General features: G+C 41.2%; 1 protein-coding gene and 1 pseudogene across 1 annotated transcript in view; one reads left to right on the top strand and one right to left on the bottom strand.

The window, feature by feature from the left end:
* Positions 1-20,796, bottom strand: part of LOC144632734 (DNA-dependent protein kinase catalytic subunit-like) — a 128,475-nt gene that overhangs the window by 89,409 nt on the left and 18,270 nt on the right. Inside the window, exons 8-17 of the mRNA XM_078491453.1 lie at positions 13,875-13,974; positions 11,178-11,233; positions 9,233-9,263; positions 8,644-8,708; positions 3,663-3,755; positions 3,328-3,384; positions 3,133-3,228; positions 2,284-2,366; positions 1,803-1,887; positions 1,281-1,449 (exon numbers count right to left, since the gene is read on the bottom strand). Coding sequence (XP_078347579.1) covers positions 1,281-1,449; positions 1,803-1,887; positions 2,284-2,366; positions 3,133-3,228; positions 3,328-3,384; positions 3,663-3,755; positions 8,644-8,708; positions 9,233-9,263; positions 11,178-11,233; positions 13,875-13,974 — 835 coding nt within the window. The remainder of the gene's footprint in view (positions 1-1,280; positions 1,450-1,802; positions 1,888-2,283; positions 2,367-3,132; positions 3,229-3,327; positions 3,385-3,662; positions 3,756-8,643; positions 8,709-9,232; positions 9,264-11,177; positions 11,234-13,874; positions 13,975-20,796) is intronic.
* LOC144632115 (uncharacterized) lies at positions 5,844-6,452 on the top strand (annotated as a pseudogene).

Below are 20,796 nucleotides of genomic sequence, written 5' to 3'. Positions count from 1 at the left end.
TGAAAGCGGAACAGCTGCAGAACCACCTGGCGCACCAGGGTATACAGTGGCAGTTCAACCTTACTCGTAGGTAAGCAATTTGAGAGGCTCGTGGGCCTGGTTATACAGGCTTTCAACAAGGGCATCGGACGTGCTGGGCTCTTTTGGAGTGAGCTTGCAGAAGTGTTGCTTGAAGTAGAGGTGATGATCGGCAATTACCTGTTTTGACCCCTAGTGCCTTGATGTACGCAACCCAAATTTATTCCAGACGAAGACCAAGATGAAGAGGAATGATGAAGATACCTGTGTCGTTGCAAAGATGTTGAATGGAATTGTTGGACTGGGGAGTATCTCAAGTATTTGAGAGAGAGGCACAACGTAAAGCACAAAACCAAAGAGATGACTGTTGAGCTGGCGGATTCAGAGCCCTGCGCAAAATGTGGGAAGTGGAACATAGGCATTGTAAACAAGCTCATTAAAGGAAAGGAGGAGTCTTATCTTGAGCGTGCAATGCAGCACCTATACCCAATGAAACTCTCTTGTGACCAACAGCGGGAGGAACAGGAGGAACACGGAGAAGTGTTCCAAATGAATACACATGCAAAGGAATTTCGTCCACAGAGGTGGGCTGCTATTGCAGCCACTGACAAAACCTGTCACCTTGCACGTACATGGAGGCAGCTCAATACTGAATGAACATTGAACACTGTTTACTGATTATAGAACACTGTACACAAATGCATTGAAGTATTCAATCTTACTTCTTAGATCAAATAGAGGAGGTGTCAAGGTTGGAGATGTGCAAATTTTGAAAGATTCGTCAGGAGTTACCAGCCCAGGCGTGGTTGGGACTGGAATCATTTCAAAAACATTATGAGATTTTTTTTTCGAGAGCACATGGAAAGTGAGTTTGATTGAGCGAGATCTGTCATCTGTTAGTTTAGCCAATTAAAACCATTGTTTAGAATCACGTTGTGAGTTTATTGACAGAAGAAAACAATTCAAACATGATAAACAAAGCCTAAAGTATTCACATTTTTAATCTCAACTACCAACACTTTTGTCTATGGTTGTAGCCAGTGAACTATGAGTGCTAAACTCCCTTTACGAAGAACTGTGTAAGTGCTGAGCACTGGACTCCCAATGAACTCTTAGTTTACTACAAAAGCATTGCAAATAATTTAATGAAAATGCTTGTGCAGATAACCTTCACCAAGGGCACTACCTTTTTTAAAGTTAAATTTTATTTAATCCATGTACTTAACCATGACAGCTTATTGCAATACTCAGTTAATACATACCTACTTCTGAAAGAAAACTCCTAAGTACTGCACCCTTCAGAGAGAGGTTGAAAAGCATCCTCACAAGGGACTTACAACAGAGCAATTTAGATCCTTTTTCCAATCTTGTAAAGTTGTTAAATAAAACCACTACCAGTCTCTCCAGGGAGGCAAGGACAGAGTCAGAAATCTGTATGGTAAAAATAGACCAGGCATATACTATTGTAACGATGTTTATACTATTTCAAATTAGCGAGCAAAAGGTTGTGTTCTGTTGGCATCAACCGTTTTCAGTTGATTGGCTTCTAGTCCTTATGAGAAACACTTTTTTCAATTAGCTAGGTTGGTAAACTTTTTAACTAACATCAAACTTGGTTGAAATTGTAGGTTTCCTTGACATTTCCACTAAAAGAGTTCATTAAATAATCCCTAACTTAATACACCGAGCTGGTTATCACAGTATGGATAATAAAAAACGTTAATAGACCCTAAAAACAAAATCAACCAAATCAAATATAAAAATCTGATAGAAGTAGTACAAACCTCATCCAGCTCCTCAATAATGCATGACAAGGCTTCTAAAAAGCTGGGAAGATGATGAACTTTGTCTTCCACTAGTTCATCTTGTCTAAATGACAAGGGAGCATTTCCTTATTAAACAGTGGATTGATTACAAAAGATATAATAAAAAGTCTTATACCAACTTTAATATGTTTTCTTTTCTGTCAAAAGAATAATTCTGCTGACTAAAGTGTTGAAATAATGCTTTCTGGAGCACTACTCAGTGCAGACACCTACTTTCTTGCGTTCTTAAGGTCACTGCATTTCTCTTTACATTAACATCCTTGTTTTAATTTACATATCTTTTATGGTATATCAATACTTTAACGTACATTGTACAGCTATCCACGCTATGCAAAACAAGATCAACATGGTGAATTGGTTATTTTGGGGGAATTTACACATGTACCTTATGCAATTTTCTCTATCGCCCCATTGGTTCTACTTCATGTCTTGTCCTTACCTAAGATATATCTGTTCACTTCTCTGCATCATCTCACTAAACATGAACTTGACATCTTCAGCTTGCATGAAGAGTTTGCAGGGCTATAAACAATAAAAGACTGCATGTGTGAACACAACTCCCAAACACATTAACAATTCACTGAAATAAGACAAAGGAAATCATAGCTGTGGGGGTGGTTTGGATTTTTTACATTAAATTTATCATTTAAAGGATTAGTGTTTGTTATCATTTCAAAACACCTTGATGTCAAAAACGCTCTATCTGTTGCACACTATTTAAAAGCTGTCCGGGTGCTAGGAAATGCAAAAAGAAATACTTTCTCCCATGTAAGCAAGAAATGTAAAAGGTTGAAAAACAATGAAAATATTATTTATCATTTTTGATTCACCCTGATGGCAATTTGACAGATCGTTATAATAGTTAGTTTGCAGCGTTTCTTAACCTTGCATAGACAATATATCGTTTTCACCATGTGAATGTGAGTTTGCTTTTATTTGATATGCAGCCCACTTGAAAAAAAAATGGCCACTTTATATTGTAATAACGAACAAACAATAACAATCTTCATAACTAGGACCTGTAATAATGAAAGAACCAAATATAACAAAAACAATATATATGATTCAGAAAAGTTGCCCAAACCCCACCCATGCATGAGAAATACAACGGTCTGTTCCTCAACCTCTTTTTGCAGTATAAAAAAAATTTAACTGACTATTTCAGAGACTAACCTGAACCATTGGCTTGGGCAAGAAATGACGTTTTGATAAATTGAAACACCTCTGTTTTCATTAGCATTGTTTTAATGTACATGTACACTGTACTACATGTATAAAATGACCATACCTTGGAGAAGTACCCATAGCCTCTTATAGCAATTGACATCTGTCTTGTATCACTGGAGGCAGAATCAATGATTGCACGAAATGTCTTGATAAAATACTAGAGGAACAAAAGCATATATAAACAAAAGCCTCCATTTGGCGCAGAAATATGCCCTAACATTTGTACACGGACATTTAATCACAAACAACGACCCACCTTGAACATGAGTAGGTCTGATTTGTCTCCATGTCTTGAAATAAAGTACTCCGACATCTGACAATTTAAAAAAAAAAACATGTATAACACAAGCTACTCCATTGAAGCAAACTTTTTGTAAAAATGTTTGACTTAAAATTAAGAGCTTTCGATCATTTAATAAGTGGATTCCACAAATAGCTACAAGCAGTTTAACTGTCAAGTGTTACTTTAAATAGGTGATGTGAAATAAATTTTACTCTTTCAACTGCTGAGGTAAAACGTGACAACAGAATCGACACTATGAAGGATGTGTCATTTTCATTACATTATCAATTCTAATTTTCCAGCAATACCTGCTTTAGAAATGCCTCCATGGCTGCATATCCATCATAGCTTACGTCCTTGTTATGATGCTTACACCAGCGATAAAATGTGTCATACATCACCTGAATATAAAATGGAAAACTAAAATCACAGTCAACTCAAGCGCCTTTGGTCCTTTGCTGCACAAGACAAAGACCTGGGAAACATCAGAGAAGGAGAGTGTTCTACATCTCAACAAGGAGCAGATAGACAAAATTATTATTACCTTTTGCTGAGAGGATATGTCAGACTAAGCCACCATTTTGGTCACACAAAACAAAACAAAATGGTCAGATATTACAATACCTTGAACTCTATTTTTGATTCAAAATTAGGCAAAATAAAAGTATTAAAGAGAAGCAGCGTTTCATTCAATTATGACCTAACTTTAATGAGATTTATATGCAAATTCAACTGAAAAATAATATAAATGGCCATTAATGATTAACAAAAATTGGCCAGGGAGACTTGAGATTTCACCAAACATGGGCAAATTTTGGTAAGCCATTGTCCAGTGCTTTTTGCAGTTCTGTGTTCATGTGAGCATGGCCAAAAAGAAGACACAATTAATGACAACAAGAAGAATCTGGAGTGGTTTCAAATGGGTTCACTGACAGCACATGAGAAATGCCAAGATTGAACTACAGTTTCAGGCAAAGTGAAAGCATCAGATAATACAAATTTATACAGAAGTTGCTGTTTTTATTAAACAACCAGCATAGAGTAAATGTTTTCATTGTTTGCTAGAAAAGCTCAAACTACAGTAATTACATTAAAAAAAATCCAGTAGAACAGGGTAACACACCAAAGGGACGTGCAAAAGTGTTCATATTATATATACTAGTGGAAGGGGGCTCTGAGAATGAATGTTGTGGATACATGTTTTGTAGATTCAAAGAGTAAAACATACAATTTAAAATCAACAGACCCAAGTCCAATGCCTTAATTGTCCCTACGTTCATACTAAGAAAACCTTTCACTCATTTAATGAATAAGTTGTTTCTAAATTACCTGCAGGTGAGCATGCTGGACAAATACCAGAAGAAAGACAGAATGATGTAAACTATGACACATAACAATTATGCTACTGATTAACTAATCTTTAAACAATTTAACCTGCAGGAATTTTTCATTTTCTGAAAGAGTATGATAAGTCCACAAACATTACAAATCATTATGGTGCACAGATATAGTAAAAGTAAAGTCTGTCTCCGAGCCATGAGGCCCATACAGCCGGAGCTTATCCCGGTTTCCGTAGCATTAAGCGACTAGGAGTATTGCTACTCCCCCCTGGATGGGATGCTAGTCCATCGCATGGTTACCCCCCAGCAGTAAATTCGCCGGTACCATTTATACACCTGGGTGGAGAGAGGCACTGTGAGAGTAAAGTGTCTTGCCCAAGAACACAACGCAGCGCCCCGGCCAGGCCTCGAACCCGGGCCGTTTGACTCGGGGTCGAGCGCGCTAACCATTAGTCCACCGCGCCTCCTTGTGCAAGAGAATGTCACTTGCAACACAAGCAAGTGTCCATTGTTCATATTAACTGGTGTTTGTATTGGGCAGATAAGTGAGTAGGAATTGTATAATTCTACTGCAGGTTGCACTAATTTGTCTGGCCATGATAATAATACCAAACAAAGTAATTTTAAAGCATTCCCTAAAAAGGAAAGTGACTGTTTCAAACAAGAAGCACAATCCAATAAGGTCATACCACGAGCATGCTGGCCATATTTCACTTTGTCAAGCAACAGCAGGAACAATTATTAGTTAATCGCTCCTTTTATTTCTTTAGACAAGGAGAATTCACCCAGCTATGTCTGAATCAGGTTCAAAATATTCAGAACCTGCTGAGGGCCTTATGGGCTCAGTTATGGAAGAATATGGACAAAAAATACTTGGACAAACGGACTTCAGCTTTGGTGCCTAAACGGCATGGACACAATGATTCTGAGTCATCTCAACCGAAAAGGGCCAAACAAGATTCTCATAGACATGTGAATCTCCTAAGCCTAACAAGAGTCCCATTGACATGTATCAGAGTGAAAAAATTTGGAAGATTTGGGGTCTATTTGTCTCAAGTCAGGAGGCTATCCAGTTGTGCATTTGAAGAATCCCACAATCTTTGCTCTGAGTGTTCATACTCCTAGTGAATTGTCCATTAGGCAAATGTAATGCCATTAGGCCACTCGGCCAACAATTGTACAGATCCATTTCAGACAGCACTTAAAGATGCTCAAAAGGAATCTTCCTTCACTGGAAAAGTACCAGTTTCAAATGGTGTCCCTCCTTTATCTGGCTCCTCCAACTCAAAGTGCTCATTGTGGACATGTGGTCAGCAGCGAAAGGACATCTTAGATATTTTTTTAAGGATTCCGTTGGAAGACAAAAACCACTCAGAATTTTGATAACAATTCCCAAAGCCTGATGTGCAAGCCCAAACATTTCCAGAACTTGATCACTGGCTGGTCTAGGTAGCAGGAGAAGAAACCCTTGGGCAATTGGGTTGGCAGCAATTCCTCCAGCTGACCATGCAACTGTTGGGTCACAGAGTAACTTCAATTAATAAGCAGTGCAGACAAGAAATTGTTATATCCTGCAATACAACTGATGTCACCCACTTGGCAAAACAGTCTGGTCACATGGAGACTTATCTTTTTCGAGAAAGTAAAACATCTGAACTAAACTTTGTGGGTGATCTGGAAGAAAAGGTGTCCAAAGCAGTTCAGTCCAAAAAGAACTCCAACTCCAACTCCAACTCCAACAATGTCAACCCTCCATAAAAGAAGGCCAAAACAAATTCATTTAAATCATCCTTTGGCTCAACCAAGCCCAGGAACATTCCTTCTCACGAGCACCAGCCTTTTCTGAAGGGCCCCTTCCAGGGAAAGCAGAAGCCAGCAAGGGACTACCCAGAACATTCCAATTACAAAAATTTTAGAAAGAAGTCTTCAATGCAAATAAACTTCAACAAACCCAATCAGGTTCCAAGGTAAGATCAGTAAACACAAAAGACCCCAAAAGGCAATTCATCCTCAGAAGGTGGCAGAAAGATTTCAATTCGTGAATCAGAATTGGCAGATCATTGCACAAGATCCATGGATCTTAAAGACCGTAAAGGGTTGCGAAATAGAACTGCTACACCGTCCTCAGTAAACCAGCCTTCTTTCTCCCCCTGTACTTTCCCTACAAACCTCTCTAGTGGTGGAATAAATAACGAATCTCCCACAATGGGGACATCATAGAAGTTGCTTTCAATCCCTACTGGGGTTCTACAGCAACCTCTTTCTTGTTGAGACGAAAGGGTGGGCAGGACAATGCAGAGTAATCAGCCTTTCCATATTTAACAACTTTGTTGAACAAACCTCCACTTCAAAATGGAAGACTAGAAAGCATGCAACTGCAGATCTTTTGAGACCAGGGGATTTTATGTTCAACCTAGACATGAAAGAATGTATATTTTTCGATCCCCCTTCACAGTCAGTCTCATCAGCTTTCATTTCCTGGGTTTGGCATGCCATTTTACTTGTCTCACATTTGGGCTGTCATCAGCACCATGCATCTTCACCAAGGTACTCAAACCAGTAACAGAGCTTCTGAGAAAAATAGGTATTCAAATAACAGTTGATCTGGACGATAAGCTCATCATGAACAGCACCTTAGAAGGTGCCAAAAAGACATCTTAATTCTGAAATAAATTCTAAGGAACTTAGGATTTCTCATAAACATGGAAAATCCATATTCATTCTATGTACAGAGCATCCAATTCCTGGGAATCATCAAGGACCCAACAAACATTTTGAACACGTTTCTTCTCCCAGACAAAAAAGTTGCTTTAACCTAAATGGAGTGTTGCCACTTCGTAAGCAGACAGGTGGCTTCTCTAACTCAACTCCCTCATATAATAGGAAAGTTCACCTCTTACAAAATTGCAGTTCTTCAAGATCCCTTACACTTTTAGGGGATCCAACATTTGAAGGACAGCAGCACTCATCTCCAGGTTCTAAACAATGCAGGCATACCACTTGACCTCTGCTCTAGAGGATCTAAGATGGTGGATAAACAATCTTCCCCTTGCAAGGGGGCATCCTGTTCAGAAATCCATCCTTTACATAGTAATCCGATCAGGTGCCTCCAATTCAGGGTGGGAGCAATGTGCAATGGGGTAGACACTAAACGAGGTAACCAATCTCCACATAAAATTCGAAAACGTTACTACCAGCATCAGTTGCAGTAAAAGCATTCACTACAAAGCCTTGAAATGTCAAATAGAAATTTCAACAACCATTGCCTATATTAACAAAATGGGGGTGCCATAAGATGCCTACTCGATCATTATGCAAGACACCCATGCCAGGGTTTGTGACACAGGATCACACTGAGAGCAAACACATTCTTGGCTATATCAACACAATAGAAAACAGGGAAACGATAGCCAAACCAGACTCCTCCAGTTGGCAGCTGAATCAAAAATCCTTTCAAATGCTAATGCACAATCTGGGTTAGTGAACAATTGAGCTTTTTTGCAAGCAGAACAAATCAACTTCTTCCCAGGTTCTAGAGTCACAAGTCTAACCCAGAAGGGGAGGCAATAAATGCCTTTGCCTTTTTAGAAAACGCTTTTAATCACTTTGTTTGGTATTATCATGACCAGACCGATTAGTGAACTTTCTGATTGTTCAATGGTTACTATGGAGCCTGGTACATTCTGCAACAAAAACTGTACATAGTAAGGCAGTGTCTGTCTTAAGTGGGTGTTCTTCTATTTCTTAGGTTGTAAGATTTTGGTATTAACTTCATCTATTTACAGAAAGCTGGTGATATGCAGTTAACAATTCCCTGTTGCCTTAATCCTTACTCCAATAATATTAAGCAAAACGTTTTATAACATCCAGTTACTGTTACTACACATGTGCATTTACTATGACCCTAAAAATTTTGATGTTTTCTTACCATTACTGAAACTCAACTTACCTCATGGTCTTTAGCAATATATTCCTTGAACTGAGCTGCATGTTTTGCAAACAGGTTCAAACCAGCTTAAAAGAAAAAGATTTGAACATCATTATGTGGTTCCAGGACGTATCTCTTCTCCCTCACAGGTATACGCAAGGACGTTCACAGATTAAAGGACTTCTTAAGACAGGGACCAAAATTCAAGACCTTTTCAAGATTGGCCGAGTGTTATTGCATGTTATACCTCCCATGAAGTAGAACTTCTTTATATTAAGATCGATCAGCACACAATGTGACACACATCTTAACTACCCAAAAAGTAGAACTTCTTTATATTAAGATCGATCAGCACACAATGTGACACACATCTTAGCTACCCAAAAAGTAATGAGCTCCTGAAAGCTGTAGATTGTACTTATTGTTTGATAAATCATATCAAACAATTGTGATTCAAGTTGCGGCATAAGTTACAGATAGAGCATGAGATCTTTACCCAACACATATCATCATGAGTAGAAATGTCTTAAAAAATTTAAAATGGTAACTTCAATCAAGGACCTTTGTCCTAAGATCAAAGTTCTATGTCCTACAAGAAATCAACACCTACCTTTTGGTACCTCATAACGAGTCAGAGTGACCTGAAAGTACATTATTTATCAGCTGTTAGATTAGGCTTGTTGGTCCATGCAAAATTTCACCATTTTTCTACAATTATATTACCCAACTGAACATTATTTAGTCTTCTTTTCTAGGAAAGGGCCAGCAAAATGCAACATGTCTCATTTGCAGCTGGTGTCATGTAACATTCCTATTACACTAGGGATATGTCGACAATAGCCCCTTTGCAGGACCCGGGCACATGGCACAAAATGAGCCATGCAGGGCTGCAATTATGTAGGTGGGACATCCAAAACAAAGGAAGTAAAGCTTAACTGGTGCAAGTCACTTTGTTCTAAATGTCCCACTGCATAATTTTCGTCCCAGCATGAATGATCGAAAAACCATGTGACAAATGTGCATGCTTGCTTATCTAACCAACTACCACTAGTTCTGATTTCCGCAGGTGCCACGGCAAGGATGGAAAGCAAGACGAACATCAATTAACCAATCCAAAAGATTAGAACTTCTCAAATGTTGCGGCTTCCTTCAATAATCCTGGCAATGTAGGCAGTCGTCCATGTTATCAACTGGTCGCAGTTTTGTGATTGTTTTGTGTAATTTTTTTTATCTTTTCAACCTCCCAAAAATGCTGACTTGAAAAATTTTAGGGGGTTCCTTCGAACCCCTCGAACCCCCCACCCTACGGGCCTGTATCAGAACATCAAGAACTGAAAAGGAGAAGTAGCCTTAATCGACCCTTATAGGGAAACTTTCCTTGTAATCACTATGGGGCAAGAAGATTTTACCAGGGGGAATCGGCTATTAGTTGCCAAGACTAAGTGGATCTTAACAGTGCTTTCTTCCCTTTGAGATTGTTTAACTCAACCAATCAACCCAAGACCATTTACCAGGAAACTATTGCTGCATGCTCTTTACCTAAAGAAGTTTTTGAAATCAGCTGATAGGAAGTGCAAATGAAAGAGACAACCGCCAGAAGAGCCTTTAGGGTTACTCCCTCTACCAAATCACTGCTGAGCCACCTGGTTCACCTTACCAATGAACAGCATCATGCATGGTTGAGACTCAGAAAGCGAATGTTGCAGCATTGTTAGTTGAGTTCGCTAATGTGTATGCTCATTCTGCTAATGAGCAGGGAAACATGGAAGCAAACCTATCCTTTAAGTATACGTAAAGGATAGAATGAAAACAGCACTTACAGCGTGATGTGCCCTTTTAAGCAAATGAAAGATCATCGCAGTAATGTACTCAACTTAAGCAGTTGGAAAAAGCAAGCCTGAAAAAAAATTCAGGCTTGAACAGGAATCGAACCCATGACCTCTGCGGTACTAGTGCAGCGCTCTAACCAACTGAGCTATCAAGCCAACTGGGAGCTGGTCACTTGTGAGTTCGTAATATACCCTTATCAGGTCACTATGATGTCCTTCGGGCTCTGTAATGCACCTGCTTCATTTCAGCGGCTTATAAAATGGGTACTGAGTGGTCGTCCTTGGGCAGTGTGTCTTTGACAACAACACGGTACATGCAAAGACCATCCAGACCGCTTTGGAATGGGTGCATTGATTTAGTGAAGATCAAGGAAAGCAAGACTGAAGGTTAGTCCAAAGGAATGCAACCGCTTCAAGAAGCAAGTTGTCTTCTTGGGTCATGTGGTCAGCACTGAAGGCATGTCAACTAACCAGAGAAGAAAAGAGCAGGGCAGACTATGAATTGCCCATCCGGGTCTCTGCTCATGCTTCTGCCGATTTGTCTGTGGCTTCCCTGGACAGTGAAGTAATGCAATGTTGCTTTCTATCGGTTAAAGCAAGTTTGATATTATTAAAGAAAAGTGTTTATCTTTCGGGCAATCTTTCGGCCTAGGACATTATCCTCCAAATGTACCAGCCACCTGAATGGGTTTACTTTCAAAATAACAGTTTAAAACATATACTAACCTGAGGATTAATGGCCATACTTGTATAGTTGTAGATATCTTTGGCATACCTGGAACCTTGCAAAAGAATAGACTGATCAACAACATGCAGACATCACACAACAGTGGCCAATAGATTAGAATCAATATCTTGAACTCACGCAATGGCCAACAAAACATGTCAGATGCAAAAATTACACTGGTCCAACAACAATTAAAGACCCTTCCCATTTACTGTATACTAAGTATTTTCTAATTTATAATTAATACAATGCTTAACTGTAACAACTGTAAAAGTGTCACTTGTTTTAAGGTTTACATCGTTTGTTTCTTACTGACAATTGCATGGTATTCATACACGTAATTGCAATAAGAAATATTTTGAATCAAAATATCGTAGAAACATAAAATCCTGAGTGGCTGCTGACTGGCAGTAGTGGGGGTTGGTGTTGTAAGCTGTATTGTGCTAGCTGCAGGAATCAGTCGTATCAAAGCATGTTGTGTTGGTTCCTTTCTGGACTCAGCATGGTGTCACAAGTGAGATCTTCCTACTAGCCATCAGCGGGTGCAATTCAACCAATTTTTCAAACAGATCGAATAGACAAATTGACTGGTCAAACTGCAGTTGAATCCTGCAGATGTGGTTTTTAACAAGATGATGGAAAACATGTCATAAACCAGACTGCTGGAACCGCTGAATATTTCAATGGGAAATCCTGCTCACTTGTAGGGGTAACAGAAACAAAACTTCCAAATTTACCTCAAGGCAATTGGAGCTTTAAAGAAAGAGAATGAAAAGAAAGTGGGGCTGCTATTAAACCATATCAGCAAGACATGTTTGGAAATTCACTCAAATTTCATCTACTTTCCTGAGCATGACGACCCAAGAGGAGGAGAAGACAATCTTTTGGCCACAAAGCCCAACAACACAACTGTAATGGCAACGTTTGATGACCACTTTCAAAAACAAGACCATCAACTAATGCTTCAAAATAAAAATTGGGGTTTACCTTTAAGGCGAGCAGAAACAATTTTTTTTAATCATAAGTCGTGACTGCTAAAGTAAGAGCCACTGAGTGCAAGTTTCCAGCCAATTTCCAATTTTGATCAAGCCGTACTGAGTGCAAGTTTCCAGCCAACTTCCAACTTTGAGCAAGCTATTTGAGGGAAACTTACCTTTTCCTGCAAGGAAGACAATTTCAAGCTGAAACTCCTATGATGAGGGAGCAGCCCTTTCACTTGAAAAGGCAGTGAAGATCCCGTCCTTCAAGGAAGCAAAAACTGCAAAGATTGAGAGTGCCACACCAGGAGGGAACAGGCCAGACCCTAACACCGATACAGATACATCAAGATACATTACACAAACTTTTGGTAGTAACATGTTCAAAAATCTTCTGTTTGGCATATCATCAACTCCTGAATATTTCCAAAAGAGAGTGGATAAAGAAATCTCTGGAATAGAGGGGGTAATGAATTTCCAGCTCGACTGTTGAGCAGTGTCGGCCTACACTTCTTTCAGCACAAAGATAAACATTACCTCCTTTCTGTAGATTATTCTTCAGCAGAAGAGAGATAGAATGTCCAAGAATGTTAACTCTGCCCAGACTATCCTGTAGCTAATCAAAGTGGCTACAAGCCACTAAACTCGGAAAAGGTATTATGAAACAAGAATTGACACTAAATTGAAAACAACAAACTGACAAATAAAGGTTTGCTAATACAAATGATGTTAAACTTTCCAAACTTCAGTTCACTTCACTTTGATTGTCATCAAATACTGATTGAGAGCAGACTGAAAGGCCAAGAGATAGAGTTTCCATAAGTTGCAAATTGATTTTTTTTCTTTTAATTTTTCCTTTTTGTTATTTGACGGTTAAAAATAATAATAATAACATCATTGTTTGTAAGTTAAGCGATTTTTTTTTCACCAAATCTTACTGAGAACTGGTCAAAACTCAACGAAACTGGGGGTTGGGCTTGTAGCCAAATATTTTTGCCGAAAAATGGTAATAGAAAAAGTTGAATTTAAATGAAATATTCATCTATAAGCAAAGCGACCGTCAACAAACGAAAATTAACTTATTTATTTCCTTAAATTATAGAGGTGGCTCCTAAAAATCCATTTTGTTTAATGAAGCAACGTTAAGAATGATGTTTTTATATGTATTTTCTTCATCGCTCTGGAATATTATTGATCATTATTAATTTTTGTCGGCGTACATGATCGTTTTATGAACTGTCGAGAGCATTCAAAATGCCGCATGTCTTAAAATGAAATTCAATTTTTGAACGCAGAGAAAAAATAAGTGCAGGAAGAGGAGCTGTCAACAAGTGACTACTTTGGGATTCCCGACCTGAAAGCAGAAGGGACAGTAATTAAGCAGCATCAATCTCCAAGGGCTATAGTCATACAGACAGTGGTGGAGGTTGGTGTTCTAAGCAGTATCGAGCTAGCTGTATGAATCAGTTGTATTAAAGCATGTTGTGTCTGTTCTCTTGGTGCCTTTCCTGGACTGGGCAAATATTTCCGACTTCTTACCACTAGTACTGCTTCCTCCTACCTGATACAAAAGTTGACCTAAGGAAATAAAGCTTAAATGGGTATGACAACTACAGTAAATGTAATGCCCAAGGTTGCTATTTGTAATATTCCAGTACAAAACACAAAAGAACATAACTTAATACTGTATTGTTAAATGTAGAAGTAGGTTAAACCAACCTTCTTCAACAGATTGCGTGAAGTTTGTCAGGTAGGATGTCAAACCTCTCAAGCATCCACCAATAATAAGCAATTCAGGCTTCTTGGTCTTGCTTGTCATCTGCCAACACCGACATTCAAACAAGTTTATTTTGATTGATCACTTCCTGTTATTATCACTTAACATTTCCGTAAGGAAAACGTGTTTTAACTTGGCTTGATGCAAACACTTGAGTGCTTTGGAGAAAGCCGATGTTCGCATTAACACAAACTACAGGTAACAACAATTATAATAAAGAATAAATTATTTATCGTAAAGGTGAAAACAACAATCTGTTAAGGTATTTCAATTTCCGTTCATGATATAGCCTAGTAAACTAAAGAAATGAGAAAAACATCAATTAATAAACATGTGTTACACTCCACTCAATCTCGCTGAGGAACGACTTCAAAACTACAATAACAACATGTTTTCTCCTCGATTCTCGCTAGGTTTTTCGCCAACACGTGGGATTTTCCGATCCCATAATAATGTCACTTGGGGCTGGGCCCAGTGTCTCTCGTTCTACTTGCTACACACTCCCCCTCCAACAGAAATGTCGTCCCGACATTATTACAGTAAATACAAAACCAAAAACAGAGGAAAGGTTAGGGGGAGCGTCAGTTCTCATTATGTCTCAAACTGAATACTTATTGCGGCAGTTCCATGATCCGCAGGTTTTGTCTTTAACCAGTTTGTAACTAGAAGTAATATCCAACACAAAGTTCGCTTGTGATTTTGGTCACAGAAGGCGTGCAACAGGTCTGCTTGTCCATGGTTAATTCTCGAAGCAATCAGTTGTGACTACAAGAGTGTTCAGTACTGGTTTGTCCATATGGGCTGTGGCATAAACTGCAGCTGTGGAACAAATGGGATGTGCGGGGTGCAGTGAGGTACAAGCCAGTTGCCCATGACTTGGAAGGGAAGTATCACCTGAGGGCATTGAATTGCGTTCACTACTGGGTTTAAACGTTGGTACTCGGGCACCCCCATCTGGCTGTAGGTCAAAATTTGAGGGGGGCGTGTCTCCCTTCTAGGTCACGTAGCTCCCTCTAGGTGTTCCTCTGAATCTGAATTGTCACTTTCCTGAGTGGCTATATCGGTCACATTTAGACCGGATGAATTTGGCACTGATGAGCCATCAGTATCCACTTGTGGGTCAGGTTGGTCCCTGGCATCTGACATATCGGCACAAACTTCATTATCACAGTGGTCCTGTGGGTCCATAGGTGCAGTGTCTACTTCCGCCGGTAAGGCTGTTTCATGGGTGACTGGAGAGGACGGTGTGTCCATCTCATACTCATCATCGGAACTCTCTCCAGTATCTTCAGGCTGGGGTAGTACTCTGGATCTTGGTTGGGTGGTCTTGGATGAGGCTCTCGTTGGTTTAGGCAGTGGTAAAGCATCACAAGGAAGAAGCAAGTTACGGTGTAACACTCGTTGTTTCCCACGGCCATGTTCGGGCTTTACTCGATAGACTGGACTATTAGATATGCGTTCCTCAACTACGTAAATTTGCTGTTCCCAGTGTGAACGGAGCTTTCCAGGTCCCCCCCTTTCTGAAAGGTTTCTAACAAGTACACAGTCGCCGTGAAGTAGGACTGCAGCGGAAGCCTTCTTGTCGTAATACACTTTACTTCTGGCTGACGAGTTCTGGGTCTTCCTAGATGCTAGGTCATATGCCCATCTCATATCTGCTTGCCACGTCTTTACATAATCCTGGTAATCAGCCTGTCGCGGGTCGTTGCCCAGGTCAAACAGCAAATCAACCGGTAATCGTGGGGAACGGCCAAACATCAGGTAAAATGGCGAGAACCCAGTGGTCTCATGTCTTGTACAGTTGTACACATCTATGAGCTTGTTTAAAGAATCTTTCCAATTCGATTTCTTTTCCTCCGGGAGGGTCCTTAGCATCGAGAGTAAGGTGTGGTTCATGCGTTCTACCTGGCCGCTACCCTGTGGGTGGTATGGAGTGGTTCGCGAGCTAGCAACTCCACTTAGACGTTCGAGGTTGTGGAACAATTTATTTTCAAACTCGCCACCTTGGTCATGGTGTATTCGTGCTGGGAAACCGAAGCTCGGGATAAACTCATTGTAGATCTTCTTAGAAGCAGTGTGGGCCGTCTTATTACGCGTTGCATAGGCTTGGGCATATTTGGTAAAGTTGTCCACCTTTGCTTTTGTCTAGATGCAGGAAATCAATGGAAACCACTTCAAATGGTGCTGATGTCATCAGATGCATCATAGGTGCTTTCGTGACTGTGTTTGGCTTCTTCTGTTTGATACATCTGCAACGTTGTGTCACAAAATGCTCTATGTCACGGTACATATGTGGCCAGTAGAAACGGGACCTTGCAAGTTCTGCGACTCTCTCCACCCCAAGGTGTCCCATCTCTGTGTGCAGTTCTTTAAGTACCACTGGGATGAAGATGTGTGGCAGGACTAATTGTATCTTAGAGCTTGTTCTTCGACGCAGGATACCATGTTCGTCAACTTCCAGTTTCTTCCATTCTCTAATAAGCTTGTCAACTCCATGGGGTTCATTCTTCAGTTGGCCACCACCCGGTTTGATCCCATGTGTCTTGTAGAAAAGCAAGCGGCGTATAGCACTATCCGAGTGCTGCGCCTCCTTGAGTTCACTAGGGCTGAATGGTTTCAGGTTAACATCCTTTAACGTGGGTCCAGGAGTTGTCATGTCTGCAGCAATTGCCATAACCCACGGGATTGTGCCTTTTGCCTGTTCCCTAACTGCTTCCACGGTTGCTGCAAGGACATCTTTGGGTATTCCTCTGTACAATCTCTCATATATTTGTCTATGTCCAATGGAATTCTTGACAGAACATCCGCATCAACATTAGTCTTGCCGGTCGGTACTTGATTGTAAAGTTATAGTCTGCTAACTCAGCTACCCACCGATGCCCAGTGGCATTCAACTTTGCTGATGACATCACATACGTTAACGGGTTATTGTCTGTGAAAACGACGAAGGATGGAGCATAGAATAAGTAATCCCTGAATTTGTCAGTAATTGCCCACTTTAGGGCCAAGAATTCTAATTTTCCTGAGTGCAAGTGATAGTTCCGTTCCGCGGGCGTCAATGTCCTTGAGCCATAGCCAACAACTCTCAACTTTCCCCTTGTTCTTGGTAGAGTACCGCCCCAAGCCCTTCACTTGAGGCATCCGTGTGCAGTACAAATGGTTGTTCAAAGTCAGGGTAAGCCATTACCCCTGGCTGCATTAAAAGTTCAATTAGGAAGCTTAGTCGCTCTTGGTGTCTTTCATTCCACAGAATTTTGTGATTTGACGACAATTGTCCTTTCGATGTCGGCAACTTCCACTTGGGATGCTCTTTTTGTCCTTTAGCTCTGCTGGGCTGTTCACTGCATTCTCTGACTGAGAGTAGGTCATACAGGGCTTTGGCTAATCTGGAGAAGTCGTGAATATATTGGCGGTAATAGCTAATGAAACCCAAGAGTTTGCGCAATTCACCAACAGTTCGTGGTTTAGTTTCCTTAAGGGCTGCCACTGCTGCAACGTCCGCTCAGTCCATCGTGTAGCCATCCGCTGAGACTATTCTGCCTAAGTAACGAACACGGGGCTTAAACAACTCACATTTCTTTGGCTTTAGCTTGATACCATACTCCTGCAAACGTCTAAGTACCTTCCGCACATTGTCCACATGCTCAGAAAATGTTCTGCTGTACACTAGGACATCATCAAGATATGGAATACATATTTCATCACGAAGACCCTCCAGGCATTTCTCCATGTACCTTTGGTAAGCCGCCGGTGCATTTTTAAGGCCAAAAGGGATGCGGTTCCACTGGTATAAACCCCAAGGGGTGATGAACGCTGTTAGATGTCGGTGTTCTTCTACTACAAATCCCTGGTGATATGCCTTTCCTTGGTCTAACACTGAGAAGTAAGTGTTCCCACTGAGACTATTCAGGATGTCTTGGATGCAAGGGATGGGCTGGCGGTCATCCTCAGTTTTGCTGTTTAATTGGCTATAGTCGACACATAGTCTCAGACTGCCATCTTTTTTTCTCACACACACCACTGGGGAAGAGTAGGATGACTTTGAGTCGCTTATCCAGCCACGATTGAACATATCCTGCAAGTGTGACTTTACCTCTTCGTACAAGGGCTTTGGAATTGAATTGTATGTTTTTTGTACTGGGACGTCATCTCTCAGGTTGTTTCTAATTTCAAGTGTTTGGCACATCCAATGTCACCATCATCTGTAGCGAAGGCCCCGGACTCTTCCCTCAACATTTCCTTGACAATCACCTGTTGCTCACTTGACAAATGGCTCAAATCAACTGGGGGAGTCCACTGTGCTTTACCGTGTTCGGGCTGACTTGGTCCCCACTCATAACTGGTTGCCTCACTCCGAGTTTCACCTTCCTTTTCCTCTTGTTTCTGTTGAGCTTCGACTGGCAGTGGCGTGACGGATTGCACTAACTGTATAGTGCCAAGCTCTGTCCGCCTACGTAAGGTCATCTCTCACTCAGTGTTGTTGCATACTGGAACATACATTCGGCTCGACGACCCGGGTGGAATTCGGTAAAGACAGCCTTTAACTTCTAGCCCCTCAGGCCACGCCCCTTCTTCTTTGGGCTCAAACACAACAGGCAAATCTTCTTCCAATAGTCCAACAGGCAAATCTTCTTCCAATAGTCCAAAGTGTACTTGAGATTTGACTCTCAGTCTCTCCTGGTGGGACACGTATGTCTTGTCTGCCAACTCTGAGCATGCTAGTGTCAGCCTCGTCATCCATACTTTGGATGAAATTAACCAGCGCTCTCGCTTCGCCCTCTTTCACAGATGGGAACGAGTCATTCACTATTCGGGGTTACAGGCTGGTTTTGTTGGGGCTACTACTCCTCTTAATGACCTCTTCAATGACGTTAAAGCCAATGATGGGATACTCCTGATTATCTTCATTTCCTATTAGTATGGGTACTGTCAATGGCTCTGAGTACCCGTCCTCCCCAGTCAACTGGAACTCTACCTCAATCCACCCATCATACGCAATTTTCGTACCATTCACGGCCTGGAGATTTAATTCATCTTCCCCCAGTAACTCACTTATGTCTCTTACTGGCTCATTTGGTAGATTAATTTCTTTCCAATACTTTGACACAACACAAACTTGAGCTCCAGTATCCCACAGGGCATCCACTTTTCTATCTTGGACCAAGCAGGAAACTACACATTTTCTTCCCACTAGTTTGGTGAGTTTAGAACGTTGTCTTGGAGTTAGGTGTGAAGGGAACGAAGTTTTCAGTGTTTCAACACCTGCCTTAGGCCCCCTCTCCCTCAGTTCAACTTCACTGATGGCTTGACATAGTTTCTTATGCTTCTCCCAATGTTCCCTCTGACAAACTTTTGAACAATAGTGGCTAGTATGGCATTGTGAGCATCGCAAGTATTGATGGGCCCAATCCTCCCTCTTTCCACAGTTCATGCATTGTTGGGACTGCTCATGAATCTGGCGGGTTGCTCCATGTCCCGTGGGGGCAACCCTGGTCTGTTTCCCTGGGGGTTTGCTGAGTTATAGCCCCTTCGGCTTGACCTTTGGCATTGGTAACTGAAGTGGCCAGCATCACCACAGTTGAAAAAATGGTTGCAATGAAAGCCCCTTCCTTGTCTCTCACAATTCCAGCATCCTCTAGGGCGAACCCTCCCTTGCTCTACAGGGTTGTACTGCGGGTTGGGGCTAGCGCGGCTTTGTTGTTCCATACTCTCCCGGATAGCAGCCAATTCAGCTTTCAACTCTCTAACTTCAGTAAGAAGGTTAACTTTTGGTGGCTTTTCTGGGGTTTTACCTTCAACTGAGGCATGGTTGTCATCATGGGTGGCCAATTGAGGTACAAGCTGTGTGGGGGGTCCGATTTGTGGGCTGGTCATGACGGGAACCAAGCTTCTGCATTCTTTCTGTTTCATTACTAACTGCTGTATTCAATTTCTCAAAAAGTTCTTCATCTTCTACTTGGGTGTTTTGCAAGCAGGGTTTTATCTCCATTTTAATGCTATCATTCCGTATCCCAGTTAATAATGAATGCAGAAACATGCACTGTACCAATTTTGGGTCATACTTCAAATCTGATCCTGCTTCTTGAGATCCAACAGTACCTTCTGCTTTAGATCAAGGAGGCGAACAAGAAAGTCCTGAGGGGTCTCCCCAGCTTCCTGTACTGCCGAACTGAGCATTTGATACATTTCCGTAGCCCCCCTTTCTTGATAATGTGACCGGAGTATTTTACGTAATCTGGCAAGTTCTAAATCGGGCCTACCTTCCAAGTAGCTCCTCAATCTAAGGCCTGGATTGATGGCTCTAATAAAGGCCTCGACAATTTCTTCTTCTTTATAGCCCCGTTTTAATCCAGCGTTTATTTGGTGAGCCAAACTGGTAAAGTTCAAGCGGTCTTTCTGACGTGAATCTCCAATCTGTCCCGATATTTTAAATTCCTTCCTGAACGGTGGGGTCACTGTGGTTTCTTTAGGCATAACTGTGTTTGTACTTGACTTGATGGCAGACTTCTGATCCTCCTGCTCGGTTTTCACACCACTCTCTTGTTCACTCTTCACGTCCTTTGTTGCAGGTTTCTTCTCTTTAATTGCTTCTCTGAGATTCGTTAATGCCTCAGTTCCAAGTTCCTCGGCATCTAAATACTTCGTTAGGATTTGTATTAGCGCCAGACGTCCCGTATCCGTCTCTTTTACTTCGATGTGTAGCCCTGCACATATTTCTCGAAGACTCACTTCGCCAAGCTGACAAATTGCTGTTCTCACCTCTATCTGAATCTCTTCGACGACTTTCGACATTTCGATGGCTTCTTTGTCACGTCGGGGTCACCAAATGTTACACTCCACTCAATCTCGCTGAGGAACGACTTC

The sequence above is a fragment of the Oculina patagonica genome, chromosome 12 (genome assembly GCF_052425735.1).
Source record: "Oculina patagonica isolate OP01 chromosome 12, crgOcupat, whole genome shotgun sequence".
In the NCBI taxonomy this organism is placed as follows: domain Eukaryota; kingdom Metazoa; phylum Cnidaria; class Anthozoa; order Scleractinia; family Oculinidae; genus Oculina; species Oculina patagonica.
Note: the sequence above shows the minus strand (reverse complement) of the source record. Positions and strands in the feature narration are given on the sequence as shown.